The sequence below is a fragment of the Lytechinus variegatus genome, chromosome 6 (assembly GCF_018143015.1).
Source record: "Lytechinus variegatus isolate NC3 chromosome 6, Lvar_3.0, whole genome shotgun sequence".
Lineage (NCBI taxonomy): Eukaryota > Metazoa > Echinodermata > Echinoidea > Temnopleuroida > Toxopneustidae > Lytechinus > Lytechinus variegatus.
In genome coordinates this window covers 18,600,542-18,617,672 of record NC_054745.1, presented here as the reverse complement: position 1 = coordinate 18,617,672, position 17,131 = coordinate 18,600,542, and the positions used below count along the sequence as shown (strand labels likewise).

General features: G+C 34.1%; 1 protein-coding gene across 2 annotated transcripts in view; it reads left to right on the top strand.

Moving 5' to 3' along the window:
* Positions 1 to 589: 589 nt before the first annotated feature.
* LOC121417133 overlaps positions 590 to 17,131 on the top strand; it is a 33,318-nt gene continuing 16,776 nt past the window's right edge. Inside the window, exons 1-13 of one of the 2 annotated variants that reach the window (XM_041610717.1) lie at positions 590 to 690; positions 3,213 to 3,282; positions 4,319 to 4,471; positions 4,909 to 4,971; positions 6,442 to 6,555; positions 7,915 to 7,995; positions 9,164 to 9,292; positions 10,111 to 10,191; positions 10,808 to 10,878; positions 11,846 to 11,954; positions 13,101 to 13,314; positions 14,677 to 14,771; positions 16,837 to 16,902. In XM_041610717.1, the coding sequence (XP_041466651.1) occupies positions 4,406 to 4,471; positions 4,909 to 4,971; positions 6,442 to 6,555; positions 7,915 to 7,995; positions 9,164 to 9,292; positions 10,111 to 10,191; positions 10,808 to 10,878; positions 11,846 to 11,954; positions 13,101 to 13,314; positions 14,677 to 14,771; positions 16,837 to 16,902 (1,089 nt within the window). In that variant the 5' untranslated portion in view covers positions 590 to 690; positions 3,213 to 3,282; positions 4,319 to 4,405. Of the gene's footprint in view, positions 691 to 3,212; positions 3,283 to 4,318; positions 4,472 to 4,908; positions 4,972 to 6,441; positions 6,556 to 7,914; positions 7,996 to 9,163; positions 9,293 to 10,110; positions 10,192 to 10,807; positions 10,879 to 11,845; positions 11,955 to 13,100; positions 13,315 to 14,676; positions 14,772 to 16,836; positions 16,903 to 17,131 lie in introns of those variants that run through there. The other variant, XM_041610716.1, reaches the window with a different exon arrangement.

Sequence of the window (17,131 nt, the reverse complement as noted above, 5' to 3'; positions counted from 1 at the left end):
TTCATTGACAAATGTACAATCAATTGTGAAATCAATCGTACGATTATTCGCATAACTTTGTGTAAAGGGTCGAGGAACAAGTCCATGATTCACCATGGTTCATCTTCAAAAAATGACTAGCAGCAAAAAAAAACATGTTAGCCAATTGGCAGTTCATGTAGAGGCCTGTATAAATGATTATCTTGTATTCCTTTAAATCACAGTAAATCACAAAACTCCAAGGTAAAATATCAGTGTGCTAATTTGATAAGCTCTTGTTTTCCATACGGGCTAAAACGCGGCTTTAGGAGAAAAAACATTCATAACACGACAAGGGAATCTTCTGCATGTCCTGGTTTTACACTCGTGCAGTGCCACTCTATCGAAACCATTCTTGTTAGGAAGAATCGGTTCAACATATTTCGTTTTGAAAGACGACATTTATGCAAACGGAAAGTACATTTGCCCGTACGTTAAGGTAAATGAGCGGCCATGTCATCCATTTCAGCCGATCCTTTATCTGTATAACCATTGATGAAAATGATGTAAAAATTATCATTTGTTCTAAACAAAAGTCTTCTTTTTTATCTTTCTCTTTCTTTTAGTGGCTGAGTTTCATACAGAAGTAGCGCTAACCCACCTCGAGTATTCACGCAGTTTACAGTCACTGGTGGAAACATTTAAAGAAAAAACACTTCTAGCCAAAGAGAGGCGAGTATACGATCCAATGCCCACACTGCAAAAACTCTGGTGTTGATTTAACACCAGCCCAGAATCTCTATATATGTACATCAGAGAAGTGTTAAAGAACACCAGTATCGTTTTGGTCTGACAACAGATAGGTGTTTATACAACACCAATTAATACCAAAACAGCATCGGTTTGATTTTAAACTGGTGTTGTTTCAATAATTCTCTGGTGTAGAATATATATATATATATCGATGATTATTCCATGTTTGGAGTGAAGGCTAGACTCCGAGCTCTTTTGGTCACTATATTATGCTAAATAAGATGCAGGCATATGCATAAGTGGATATAGTCTCACTACTTCAGACTTCTGATTATTAAGCATTCTGTGAAAAACACGGGTCTGTGCCTGCAGACTAGGGCGCACGGGACGCACGTCCTGTCTATATTTTGAAATTGACTATTGAAATTTATTTATTGACACTGATATGTATATATCACTTTAAAAAGTTGGAAAATGAACTTCTCCATAAATTAATCAAAATCCTTGTGGACCCGTATACGTGAGACGTGATATTCATTATCAACTTTTTTCTGCTTACAATCCAACCTAACATTAATTATCCATTATCGAATGGTTTACCTAAGCGATTATAGATTGTGATATTTTGTATTTTTCATTTTATGCTATACAGTCCGTATCAATAAAAATGTGACAGTTTTGAAAAGTCTTTAGAAATTTGTAACATTTATGAAATAATGATGTCTATTTTTATGTTAATAGATGCTCTTATGTCTTTATGTCTTTCAAATACCATTAGAAAACTTTTCGTTCATGCCTGAGCTTTTGTTAGGGGTTCAAAAATAGGTTTGGGCAAAAAAGGTAGAACATGAGAATATTTTGATGATCAGACTTCTAGCTAATAAGCAGCCTCCTCTGAACAGTTTTATTATATTTGCAATGATTTTTTATCATGCTGTCAAAATTCTTTTTACAGTGCTACATGTATTGATTTACTTAAGCCAGGGAAGGAATACATATTATTCTTAGGGGCTATTTTTGCCATATTGGGGCGATGGCTGAATTTTGGGGGGTTTTCTTTAATTTCAAGGGGTATTTTTTCCCAATGAGTAATAATGCTTTGAAAGCATAGTCATCCTGATGAATGTAGAGTATCGGTTTTCTTGAATATTAATAGGGCAGATATTGCGGCAACTTGATAAAAGATGATCGCCCCAAAGCATACAATTTTTCACATTTTAGGGTGATTTCGGCAATCAAGAGGCCAAAATCGCCCATCGCCTAACGTTTTCACTACACTCGGATCAAAAGTGTTTTGTGTTTTTATTTAAACAGGCTATCTTTAGCATTGAATATTCCTTCATAAGTAAGAACAATAAAACCCTGTTTTGTCATCACAAGCTATTTGAATTGTTAATGGGGAGAAATTATTGAAAAAATTATATGCAACAAAGATTTTGATGCCTTTGAAAGACATTAATCCTTTTGTCAAGGGGACATTGATTCCTTAAACAAGTTAAATCGTTTACTGCGAAAACTCCGGTGTTGATTTAACACCAGCCTGGAATCCATATATGTCCACACCAGGAAAGTGTTAAACAAGACCAGTTTGGTTTTGGTCTAACACCAGATAGGTGTTTATACAACACCAATTGGTTTTAAAACAGCATCGATTTCATTCCAAACTGGTGCTGTTTCAATACTTCTCCGGTGTGGATATATATTGATTCCGGTCTGGTGTTAGAAACAACACCAGAGTTTTTGCAGTGTGTGCTTGACAGGACAATATTAATTAACAGATATGGTTCATGTTTTTCCAAGGCACCATGACCTTTGTAGCACAAAATGAAATGATTTTGATAAATTACAAGCTATCCCATTGACAAATAAATCCCCTTTCCAGGTTTAACAATGTCATCAAGGGAAGTTCAGTATCAAAAGATTCATATCTAAAAAAAAAATAATGATAATTCAAGGAAATCAGTAGTTTTGTAAATGAATTTTGACAGAATAATTCCAAAGATATGACAGAGATAATGAAAAGGTTAAGAGGAGTCTGCTGATTAGCAAGAAGTCTAACCATCAATATATTCTCATTTTGGCGCAAACGTTTTTGAACCCCTGACAAGAACGAAAATATTTTGTCTAATGGCATTTGAAAGATAAGATTTAAGAGTATCTATTAACATCAAAATGAATGCATTATGACTTCAAAAATATATTGGATAAACTTTTCAAAATCTTCCCGTTTTATTGATACGCATTGTATACTATTATAGTCGAACACAACATTGGTTGTAGTCTATCAACTTTGTAAAGATATTAATTAAAAGATTGTGAATATGTATATTATCAAAAATAAGTTGGATAATATTTACGCATGCATAGGAATTCATGAAAATATATGATATAATCTACTTCAAAGTGATATTACATCGAATTTTAGATTTATAGTCTTACGTGATAATTTCGATAAAAAAATGAATTTTGCATGAGTAATTCTATTTTTTTCTATTTGACAGATGGAAAGAATGTAAAAACCTCTTTACGGTTTGGGAAAATGTTCTACAGGCATACGGCTCGGCTGCTCAAGTAAATATAATGTTACAGTCAATGTTTGTATTGTAAATTTTTCCAATTGATCCAATCAATCCTAAGTATGGCAATCCAATCTCTACCCCAGGAAAAATTACACAATGTGTATTATTTTCCTTTATTCTACGAAGAGAAGCATATACGATGAATGTATGAATATACACAATAAAAAAGAACGTTGTTTAAGCCTGTCACTCTAACAAGTTGATTTAACCTTTTGTAATCTTTTAAACTTTCAAATCAACATGTTTAATCAGTTTAAACAATCGTTTTAGAGTGACGGGCGTAAACATAACGTGCCTCAAATTTCAAACAGCGTTTTTGAAGTGTACATTTTATCTAGAAAAGATTTTAAACAGATATGCATGAAATAATGTTGGCCTTGCTGACCTTCCATAGTTGTGGTTGATTGGATCGACCGCAATTCTTTGTAAGACGGGGCCCTGCATGGCATGCCTGGGATCTGGTTCAATATAATCAAAGATTATGGTATCGCTGCCAGTAGGATAAGAAAAGAAACCTTGAAACCGTAAGTTTGATAAGCAGCTCAGCCTTGCTGCCATGGTAATTGCCCTATTAGCAGTTTATTAGAAGGTTATCGTAATAGCTGCAGGATCGGGCTACCATGGTAATCTGGATTGTTACTGGCTACTAAGCCCTGTTACCATGGTAATTGCCATAATGGCAAAGTTCCCTTTAGGAAATGGGCTCGGGTCACTGTGCTTCCACTTCAATAATAAAAAATAAGAAATATAACAAAATAGGCATGAAAACAATATAACTTTATGTAAATTGATGTACATCTATATGGAGGACGACCCTGGGATTTGTTAACATTGAAAGAAAAGGAGACAAAATGAGAGAGAGAGAAGGAAGATTATTATGAATAAGAATGATCTGTTTCATGTTGCCCAATAATGCCCCAAGGCTTGTTATTACATTCAGGAAAATAACTTGTTATAGAAGTTGTGCTATTGTCTTAATAACACGGAACTATGGCCATAAATTCGCTGACCCTCTTTCATTTCTTCAGGACCATAGTGACCTTGGTGAGGCTATTGAGGCATCAGTCACTGACCAGTTGGTGGAATCAGCGAAAAACAAACAGCAACTTGTAAAGATGTTGGACGTGTACCGGGATGATTACATCAAACAGTCGCAATCACTCGATGCTGTCATTGAAAAGGTATAGCATTTTACGCAGCCATTGGCGGCGAATTGTGATATATCCCGTTTTCTGATTCGGTGATATGAATCACATGATCTGAGATATTCCTGTATAATGCTAAGTGGAGTACACGTTCGGGTGTTTTGAACTTCCCCGCAAGAGGATCTTCTAAGAAGAACGTGACAAATAAATGATTATACAACTTTTATCGCTGTTTGTAAGTTTCTGTAATTTGATGAATATATTCTCCCAGGTGTTAGATTAATGACAGTACATTTTAGATATTATTATGCTTGATACTATTACTATAGTGATCAAATAATAATGCTATGATAAATTTTACTAGATATTTTTTTTTACAGAGAAATGAAAGAAACAAACTGAAATGAAGTTTTCATTAAGTAGTTATCTTTTTAAAATGGTATAATTTGATTTAATTATTTTTCCCAATACAGAGTGAAAAGGAATACTTTGAAAGCTGGTTGAAAATGAACAAGGATGGGATGAACACTATAAAGGTATTGGCCGTAGAGGGCGTAATCACTCTGCTATCTAGAAAGTGTTGACTGAAATGTGACTCCAGAAAAGTGTGCAAACACCGAGAAAGTGCAATATGGTTGAGCTAATATAATCTTACCATCGGGTAATCCGACACCATAACGCTTATTTCAAAGAGTGTGAATTTGTCTAGGGATTACCTTCTTAAATGCATAATGATGATTGAATTTTGTAGAAATTAAAAGCTAATACGGCATTATGTCCATAACAATCCGATTACTGCTTTATATTACATGAAGAGTTTGGTTGCAGAAGGGGTTACATCCACTTGGGACCATTCCGAGAAAAATTTTTTTTTTTCTCCCATATTGCAATATTCTTATAAGAAACTAAAATGTCATGATGTACTCTCCTGCCGTGTGAACATAAAACTGGGTATAAAAGAAATTTACCTGTCTTCATTTTTTTTCAAGAAATTACCATTGTGGATCTAACCCGTTTTGCAAGCAAACTAAAATGGATCAAGTCCCTTTTGAATAAAAAAGGGTTATTTTTCTTTGCCACTTTTATTAACGTATTAATGGGATTTTTAAATTATCTTTGGTATTTTTCTGCGCGACTAAAAATCTATAGGTTTTGAGACAAAAAAAGTTTAAAGAAAAAAATGGATCTAACCCTTTTTGACAAATGAGCTCTTCTGAACAGCTTGTTTGCTAAGGGATCAGATCCACTCCAACAATATTTTTTTACGCTCCCATATTGCAATATTCTTGTGGTAAACAAATTTTTCATGATACCCTACTACGTGAACATAAAATCGGGTATAGAATAAATCGACATGTCTTCATATCTTTTTATATTCTTTTCCAAAAATTTCTTTTATGGATCTAACCACTTTGGTAACCAAACTGAAATAGCTCTGACCCACTTTTGAAAAAAAAAGCATTTGTCCCTGTCATTTTTGTTTTTATTTTAATGGAAATTTCAACCTTTCTTTGGTATCATCTTATGGGGCTACTTAAAGTCTATGCATGGAAACAAAAAAGTCATATTTGTTGAAAAATGGATCTAACTCCTTTTTATTTTCGTCCTGTATCATTGCTTTATAAGTGTGTAGTGCATAATAGGCGAACTGCACGCACGTGACGTCACAAAGCGAATCTAAAATGCCATAACTATTATTTTTCTTAAGGATTTTGTCAAATCTCCATTAATATGTGTTTCTTTCTGCATTCACCATTACAAAATTGATAATGTACTGTCCCTCCTCCCTTTTATATCAACTTCTTTACTAGACCTTCACTATAGACCTTCGCTATAAATTTCGTAATTATAATTCAATGCTTTTCTTTAATCATTTCTTTTTATCACTATATAATGCATATTTTGTAGTGTGTTTTTATTCAAAAGACACTATACATTTGTATATGATTCCAAAATGCGAATGTAACTATGCTACATTTTACATACATATGTTTATTCCCCTACAGAATCACAATACGGCGTTCTGTTATAATAGATTAAATGATTACATCCTACAAATACAGTCAGCAAATCAGTTGAATGAATCTTTATCTACTGCAGTGCTTCCAAAAGTTAATTCCGTAAGTGTTTTTGTCTCTCTATCTCTGTCTCCCTTTCATTCCTTTCTAGAACATTGGCCGTTTATGATTACCCAAATGTAACTATCATTGTATCTTTAAAAATAACCTTTATTTCTATGTTCGTTCCAAGCAAATAATAGAAGTAGTTATAAGGTGAATGTTATTTCCATCATGTCCTGCACAATGAATTTGCTCTGTACCAGTTGCTTTTCTTTTCAAATCATAGTTAAACTCTTGAATTTGATTTTTTTGGGGGGTATTTTGTTTAACTTATACCTATTTCTGAACTGAAAAAATAATAAGGTTTGTATTACCCGGCTCAACTAACGCCATGATATTATTCTGTGCTAACAGGAAAGGAAGCCAGATGTAAAAAAAAAATGCATTTACATCATAAGTTTGATATCTTTATTTGGCACTTTTCGCATGTATTGATAAAGAGAATTATTTCAGTAATTATTTCAAGTCAGATGTAAAGGATTTGAGTGTCATATTGTCTTGCAAATTGAGCTTGTACTAATAGAGATAACTGTCGAAATCGCCTATTCATATTGGAACTATAGCTTTACACTGTAAAAAATGTGGTGTTAAAACTGACACCAGTTGGTTTGAATAGAGAACCACACCCTGAGGTGTTAAAATTACACCCTAAAGATTGAACATAATACCAGTGATTGTAAATATAACAACCAAATAGGTGTTAAAGGTATTGTTTAACTTTGTGAGCAGCCGATTTAAAAAATTCTCAAACCAAGATAAAACATGTGTACAAGTGCATGTATTAGAACTAATAAACCCTGAAAACAACCATTATTGAGAATGAAAAGCTAAAACTCCAAGGCACACCCAGATTTTGTAAATAGGTGTCTTATAGACGCCTAAATGGTACACATAAGTGTATGGGATGAAATCAAGGTGGTGTTTCCGGTCACTTTATTTTTCAATTTTTGAAGCACTAAATAAATATTTTCGAACGCAATTTTTTGTGGGCTTCATTTTTGTAACATATCACAGACACAGGTGACAAGTGTGACCTTCTAGCTCAGATTTTTTAAAAGTCAAACCAATGTTAACCAATCACTTTAAACAAATACTGTCAATTTAACACCAGTGTAAAATAACTGGTGGGGTCTTCTATGTACACCGGTTAGCACCACAGCTTTTGATGTGTAGACCAGAGTGTAGATTAACCGGAGTTCAGAATACCGGCCTATGATTTTCAGACTGAAGATAACATGGCGCTCAGTTTGGAACATATTTATTTGTATTAGAATGTTGTGCTTTCTTCAATGTTCTGTTCCTCAATTGGTACCATAATTTACATAAAATACTTAAAATAATTTGTTTTATTCGTTGCAGGACTCAGATTTAGTCCGTCATGAAATATCAGAATCAGGAATATCTGGACTAGTATGGCATTCCAAGGTTCTTATAGCAAAGGTAATTCAAAACCAATAAAATTGTGTACAATTTTCAGTCAAATCTTGAATTCAAATGTCATACGTTATACATAGGTAACATATGGAGGGTTTAAGGGAGAGGGTGTGAGTGTTTAAGTTTCAATAGTGAAATCTTGAATGCAAATATCATACCTTATGCGTAGGTATGATATGGAGAGGTGCATGTGTATGTGTGTTTGAGTTTGAATATTATCAATCAATTATCACTAAAGTCTGTAATGATAATATCTGGTTGCCTATTCGATAGGCCAATGGCTTTCTGTCCTTCCCCACATCCGCCGTACAGTGGAAATCATTTTTATTTGTTTACTATCTGTTTATACTTGTCAATATTTGTTCTGCTGTATAAGAATTTTGTTTGTATTTATATATTTATGTATTTTTGTGTATTTTAAAGAGGTGTAAATAAATGAATCTGAATCTATTCAGTGGCGCACTATATATTACCCTGGCTGTAGATCCAGCTGCTAAAGGCGCTTGGTGCATTCAAGGAATTAATCCTGCCGGGTACCCATTAACCTTACCTGGGTCGAGTGCAGCACAGTGTGGATAAATTTCTTGCTGAAGAAAAACACGCCATGGCTAGGATTCGAACCCACGACCCTCTATTTGAAAAGCGCGACTCAGAACCACTAGACCTCGACGCGCCCACGTCGTGGGCGCGTCTGTAAGCAACATTTAACATTTACTTAAGTCTGTAAGCAACATTTAACGTTACCATCCGGAAGACATGACCAGGGCTCGAACGTCGAACCTCTGCATCAATTTGAAATATCCCTAATATACGTAGCTTGGAGTACAGGCGCATGCCACAATGGCCACAGCGCCCAGCATGAAAGTAGTAGCTATATTATATCATTCATAAATTCCAGCGTGGAAAAAGTGTTGCCCTTTATGAAAACTTTTGCGGCGTGACGTAACATTACATTTTTAATGGAAGTCTTTTCATCTGCCAATAATGTAATAATAATGCCATAATGCTATGGATGAAATTGATGTTGCCATAAGCATGAAAATGGGTAAGTTTTCATCTGACATTTTCTTCAAAGGGAGCGCATATCACATACGTTCTTGAGGGAACGGGGGTGGGTTCTTTAAATTGCGCATTAATTTTATCGGTGGTTTTTACTCGGATCTTTTTTTGCTAGTTATCGGATGAGATGCGAAAGCTTGAGGTCATCTCGAAAAGATCATCTTCAGAGAAACCAAAGGGGAAAGCAGAGTCCTTCGAAGCAAAGCAATACACATTCAATAAACCACAGCCAGCAACAGGAGGGGTAAGACAATGGGCCCAATTCATTAAAAAAATTATTGTAACAAATTTGCAATAATAGTTTTAAAGGTATTGTTTAACTTTGTGAGCAGCCGATTGAAAAAATTATCAAATCAAGATGAAACATGTGTACAAGTGCATGTATTAGAACTAATAAACCCTGAAAACAACCATTATTGAGAATGAAAAGCTAAAACTACAAGGCAAACCCCGATTTTGTAAATAGGCGTCTTATAGACACCTAAATAGTACACATAAGTGTATGGGATGAAATTAAAATGGTGTTTCCGGTCACTTTATATTTCAATTTTTGAAGCACTAAATAATTATTTTCGAACGCAATTTTTTCTGGGCTTCATTTTTGTAACATATCACAGACACAGGTGACAAGAGTGACCTTCTAGCTCATTTTTTTTTAAAGTCAACCAATGTTAACCAATCACTTGAAACTACTGAAATCATTTGATTTGATTGGCTGATTGTAAACTTGTTTCAGAATTTGTTATTATAAGTCTTATGAAACTGGAACATTTTTTAAGCAAGTGTTTCTGCATTTATCGATAATTCTAATGATGAAAATACATTAATCATAATATATGCACTAAAAACATACAAAATGAGTGATCAAATTACAGGTTGTGACATTAACATAATAACGAAAGACAAAGTTCGTTTAGATATACTTCTCTCGACACTTGAAAAAAACTGGGCTGTTAAAATTTGCAAAATTAGCTGTCCCTTGAGAACTAGACCATGAGACGTAAAACGTCACTTCCCTCATTTCTGGCTATTTTGTGTTACTATTTCTCTCTGTCTCTTTAGGAATTTGCTCAAAATAAACTGGTGCTCAACTCAGCTACTGAAGGTATTCTCAGAGAAAAGTACGACTCACTCACCAAAGAGGTAAGCTATCCTCCCTCTTTTTCCTTCATTAAAAAACTCCGATGTCAATTTAAGACCAATCTGTATTTTAAGACCTTAAGCTTATACGTCACCGCGTCGCCATGTTAGAGGTCAGCGCCATTGCCTTGCTGCGTAAGTGATCCACAGCTTGTGCATAATGTACTATAGCCTCTGAGAGTGATATGAAATCATGACGTAAAATGCATAAAGATCCGAGCCATGAAAAACTTCCTAACAATTATGCTCTCTGATATATTTTGACAATTTTGTAACTGTCCGGGACTATTGATCAGAACTAGAATCCTTTTAAGCGACATTCACAAGTACTTAAAGAAAATAACACATTGTTTAAGCCTGTCACTCTAACATTAAGTTTTTAAACTTTGTTGCAATAGTTTAAACTTTTTAAACAACTTTGTTATAAGGTTTAAACAATTTTTAAAACAGATTAAAACAATAATTGTTAGAGTGACGGGCTAAAACAGCGAGCTTAGAATTTTAAACAGCGTTTTGACATTGTGAACTTGAACTAGACAAATCAGCAGTCACTAATAATAAATTAGCTCTTTGTAGCTCTTTTTTTAGAGTTTTCGTTTTCCGTTTTTTTTGTTTTCAGATCCAGGCATTAGAGACAGACATAAATGTTGTCAAAGACCAGACCAACCGGTTAAAGAGACAATATGAAAGGTAGTATACTTATAATTAAAGGACAAGTCCACCCCAACAAAAACTTGATTTGAATAAAAAGAGAAAAATTCAACAAGCATAACACTGAAAATTTTATCAAAATCGGATGTAAAATAAGAAAGTTATGACATTTTAAAGTTTCGCTTCATTTCACAAAACAGTTATATGCACATCTCGGTCGGTATGCAAATGAGGGAACTGATGACATCACTCACTATTTCTTTGTATTTTATTATATGAAATATTTTTATTTTCTCGTCATTGTCATGTGAAATGAAGTTTCATTCCTCCCTGAACACATGGAATTCCATTATTTTAACATTTTGTGTTTCAGGCAAGGAGATCCTAATCATCAAATTCGTAAAAATTGAAATATTGTATAATTCAAACAATAAAAAACAAAAGAAATAGTGAGTGAGTGACATCATCGACTCTCTCATTTGGATGTAACTGGCTTGTTCAAGTAACTATTTTGTTAAAAATAAGCGAAACTTTGAAATGTCATAACTTTCTTATTTTACATCCGAATTTGATGAAATTTTCAGCATTGTGCTTGTCTGATTTTTCTCTATTGATTCAAATCAACATTTTTCTGAGGTGGACTTGACCTTTAATGTTCAATGATCTATTGCTAGAAATGCTGATGATTTGAAGCCGATATCTAAACTTAAATATCTGTGATTTCCCTTTCCCCATGATAATGTTTTATCTCGTACTAGGATATTTTCTTTGGTTTTCATTTTAATTTGTATCATTATATAAGTTTGTCCCTGAGTATTATTGAAAAAAGTGGAGTGTGCAATTTATTCAATGATTCATCGAAAAAGAAATTCAGTTTTGTATAAAGTTAAGCAAGGGGCCCCTACTGCAGGAAAGTTCCAATCAAATTCAATCCAATAAATATTACTTATTAAATGCGAATAATTTAATCCTTTTTCTTGTTTTATCATTTTTCTGTCACTTTTAGCATCAAGTCAAATCAGTCCAGTAAAGCACATGAAACGTTACTTGAGATTCACAAGCTACGTAATGACAACAGGCAAAACGAGACGAACCTCGCCTGCAAAAGAGCTCAGGTAAATGTTTTTGTCACTGTTGTAAAAGATGGAGGAGCTCACGGTCACTTAATCTCCCCCAAAAATGATAATTGTAATAATAAATAATAATAAATAAATAAGAAAAAATACAATAGAAAATAGAATAAAAATAAATAAATGAATAAAAAATTGTTTCACGACAAAGTGAAAAAATAAAGAAATAGGAGAGGTAAAAGAAGGGAACATAAAGCGGATGAATAATATTTGCTAATAGTATATCATGTTATTATTACTATCAATATAAATTTCATATAATCAACTACTATGATTATAATCATTACTGTTATTGAAAATGTATATTCAATTTTCGACATTCATCCAGCAAAAAAGATCGCATACTCGATATGATAAATACATGTAAGTCAGAAAAAATCTTGGAACCAGCAGGATCTGATCCGTTCATGTATTGATTATCGGTCAGCGACTCCACCACCAAGCCGTCACCGGTCCACGGCAAGGTCACAAGGCAATATAATAAGAACAAATATTTCAGTACCTCTGATTTTTAATCTGACTTGGGCTCCGTAACACAAAGAGCTGTGATTGATCCGATCAATCGCGACTATGGAAAGCCAGCAAATTCATCATATAAAATGCATGTTTGTTCCCTAAAATTCGAGATATGAATGTATATCATTAAATTCATTGACTTCTTGACGATGTGGTGTGTTCTCCTTTGTTTACAAAGAACATTTGCTAATTTCCTGTAGAAAAAATTATGACACCGATAGATTTCCATAGTTATGATTGATTGAATCATTGGTAACTCTTTGTAAGATGGGGCCCTGACCTGCACTCATAGTCGGTAATGTCTAATAATAAGAATAAGAATGATAAAATAATAGAAATGATCATTGTGTCATTAATGTATTCCTACCTACATATTTATATATGGTTTAAAATCCGTCTCAGCAATGGCCACGCTATCACGGCATCGCCCCAGAGACGAGATTCAGAATCGGGCGATTCCATCCGAGAAATGGGGGTGTGAAGTAATGGATAATAATAATAAGAAGAATGATAATAATAGTAATGATCATTGGTGTCATTATTATCATTACTGTATTCCTACCTACATATTTCTTCGCATTGATATATTCTTTATCATTTTATTCCTACCAACAGCTTTTATTATTTTCACCCGAATGGTTTAAAACCCGTCTCAGCAATGGCCACGCTATCATGGCATCGCCCGAGAGAAGAGCTTCAGAATCGGGCGATTCCATCCGAGAAATGGGGGTGTCAAGTAATGGATCGATCAACTCAAAGTCGCATGTCTTCCAGGAATATAACTTTATCAAACCAACGTTTTGTGATGATTGTAAGGGCCTGCTAAAAGGTGAGATGCTAGTTTCAATAACCATCAAATTCCGGATTCTAGGATTTTGCTCCAGTAACTAATCCATCTGAAGAGCCAAACATAGCCTCAAACTTTGCCAATGCCATTTTTCTTCTTCAATGTGGTAATAAATGTTTTCACTATTAAAAGTATTATAAAAATTGTTATTTGTTCGTACGTACAGTTTTGAAAGGCTTCCCAAAAGGCCGATTTTACTTACGTATTTACGTCACGGCACGCTTTCAAGTTTTTGGTACTTTGATAAAAACGCGTTCCCTAATCTACTAAGTGTAGGGTCTACACTTTTGTATTTTGCATGCCTGTAAATCACGAAAAAGTCACAGTTTCGCACATACGTGACATGAGTCTTTACGCACTTTACCCAACAGTTTTTAGAAAAATTGCAAGCGCTTGTTAGCAAGACTAATCATGACTTCACACATCAAAAGGCACCCGCACAAAGATTGCAATGTATGTGTGCAACAAAACATGCAAGTCCGGAGGTGTCACCCTTTAACATGTTTAAAGCTCTCCTGTATTCATTGTAATTTTTCAAAGTGGTAACAGAAAAAGCAGTTTAATCTGTCGTAACCTGTCATTTGCATTTGGGCAAAATTTTACAATTTCGTTAAACGAGAGAAATTCCCGCGGTGTTCCATGGAACCCTCATGGTTTTCAGATTCGATTCATAAAAGTACCTGTGCCCGGCGGTCCGAGGTATACCGTGCGAGGGTGTTAGTCTTTTTTCAAAGACAATTTCCATTTATTTCTTTAACGTTACGTGATGATTCGTATTTTGCTTGTAACATATCAAATAGATTATAGGACGCGTTTTTACGAAAATACTCAAAACGCGATAGCGCGCCGTGACGTGATTATATGAGTAAATGTTGCAAGCCGTTTTGAAACCAGGAAAAGATCTAGAGTAGATATGAACATGGTTCAATGAGAATTTGGATGAGTTATCTATTATCCTCATCAATAACATCTTCATTATCGTCATCATTTTTTTTTTACCATTGAAACTATCATTATTCCCTGAATATTCGAAAGCATAGATTTCCACAGTGTGTACATTACTATGTGAAAATGTTATATTCGCAATACCAAAATGCTCAAAAGTTAACACTGCCGAGATCATTTCAATTTAACTGAGTGCTCACAGTGTGAGCCTCGCCGAGAACACACTGGTAAACTGCGTCCTTTCTATCGGGATCACCAATTTACTTAGAATTCTTTTCAAGGCTTACCGGCGTCAGAGCAGAGTAATAATGTCACCCAAATGGAAGCACACTATATGTTAGCCGATAACAAAACAAGAAATTGTGTTTTTTATGAGTATTGTTATTATTATTTCTTCAGGTATAATGAGGCAAGGTCTGAGATGTAAAGTATGTAAAGCCAATGTTCACCATCGCTGTATGGAATCTGTGTCATCATGCTCCGGTCCAGCATCTGTAAATATATCTTTTCTCTACATTTTAAATGGTAGATTGGTACAATGGTGGATCCAGGGGTACGACCCCACCCCCTCCCTCCGTCCAGACCAAATAAATCCGTATGACTACTTCTTTCGACTTGGTTGTCTTTTCATTTTTTATTACTAGTCTGGAAAATGCACCAGTAAGATATAAAACGGCCTCCTTTTTTCTATTTCTATGTCTTGCTGATATGTTTATTTTCTGAAAACTTGTTCAACTTTTTAATTCTGTACCTCCTGGATCCGTCACTGTCAGCTAATGAAATAAATAAATAAATATACATGTATATATATATATATATATATGTGGCTTGTGCCATTTTCATCATTATGATATGAAAATGTTTTTAGTTCTGACCCAAGACTTCTCGATACAAGCAATTTCCCTTTTTCAGATCGTTTCCAAATGTTGTTTACACAATCTACAGCTCCGATTCAATTCTCATAAGTAGGCCTATTTCATAATGAAATGAGAATAAAATAAACAGATCAGTAGACAGTTTGCTATTGTCTAATTTTGTTTGAATAGATATCAGCGAATCTAAAGATAAATATGACTACGTCATATCTATGCAATTGAATTATTAATGAAATGTGTCCTTTTTTATTATAGATAATTTATTCTTAATTGTTCTCGTTTACCCAAAGAACAATCATCAGAGCCTGTTTCATTTTGTTTTCCGTTTGGTCAGTATCTCTTTGAAACCTTCAATTCATAATCTCTATTCTTTCAGTTTGATAATCCACGCAGGGTCTCTCGTCGGTTTACCTTCCGCGATTCCGGTTATTGGGTATTAACATGCAGCTTTAGTGTTCTTGAAAAAAGAAATACTAATGATCTTGCTCTTTGTGGCTTAATGTGTTGTTATTTTAAACAAAGTAGTGGAGAGATTCAGATATTGCAAACAGAATTAATTGGGGTCAGAAGCGTTCATGAATATACCCTTTGTAACTTCGATGGACTTTTGTTTCATTGTGACAGACTTAGAACGTAATGACACACTCCCAATCCCACCCCTGCTTTTCGGATAGGAATTTTAGTTTAACATGAAAATAACTCCAGACTATTTTTTATTTAATCATCTTTATTTTCTATTCCAACTGATTAATTTCACACTAACGTTTTAACATAACCCAGTATTAAGTTCTTTATTTACAGAAGTATAAACAAATTTGTCAAACTGACCAAAATTTTCGTTTTCAAGTGTTTTGTTTTATTACTGTTAGAGTTTATTGGCTTCTTTTGTTTTGTTATTTAGATTGTTTCACTCCAATCAATTTTTTTTCTCTCTTTGTATTACAAAAAACAACAAAATGGAATATTTTTAATTCAGGATATATGTCCCTGAGACTATAGAATTTTTTGTTGGACAAACTGTTTAGAGTTTATTCATTTTCATGTACATTATAGGGTCTGTTCATATACTGGGTGATTTCAAGTTCAGTGTTGACCCTTTGGTGTCGTTGTTATCTCAATTTTGTCATGAGTATAACAACAAACATAAATATGAAGATGGTCCCTAAAGGCACTCACTAGTTGTTGAGATGTCATTAATGTGATCCGGAGTTTTACAAACTCTGAATAAATTTTGGAGCTGGAGGAAGCAATCCACATTTCAACGCCAACACCAGACTTGAAATCACCCATTGTACACAAAATACAAAAGAGGCTAATATTGCAACCCAAACGTCAAATTGTGACATGCAAACGATTGGTAGAAAAAATAATGTTAGTAGGTGCATTATTATATGTTTCAGAAAAGATTAATGTACGAAATTTGTATTATTTTTCAGCGCAAAGGATGCAATATTTTACCCTATAAATTTTCCTGTATTAATGCATCTAGAGTAAAAAATTTCCTATTTCATGTGTATATTTGTAACGTTTCAGGTCTCAATGACTGATCATGTTCAATGTTTGGGAAGCAGTTGCACAAAAGGCATTTCAAAGAGGCCATGTGGTCAATTTGTATTGTGTTATATTTTAGGAATAAGGGCGGAAAATGTTGTACATGTTCTATGTGCTCTATTATGTCTTACAGCAAGAAGGGCGTAGCGGGAAGAAGCTGTTTGTTCGGCAAATGAGCGTTCGAGAGATACGGAATCTGGTATTGGGAAATTCTGATATTATGCTAGCTCCTTTCATTCTTAAACTCTCTTCCTTGCATTTTGTAGATGCATGAAAGCGTAGAGTAAGCGGGAAGCGTTTCACAAAATGTTCCAAAAAATAATTCGTGAAGAATATATTTGCTAGAAAAAGCGGTAGAAACACCTTTTTATTTTCGCAACGAAAATAAAAAAGTGGTAAAGTTAGACCTTAGAACATTTTGTGAAACG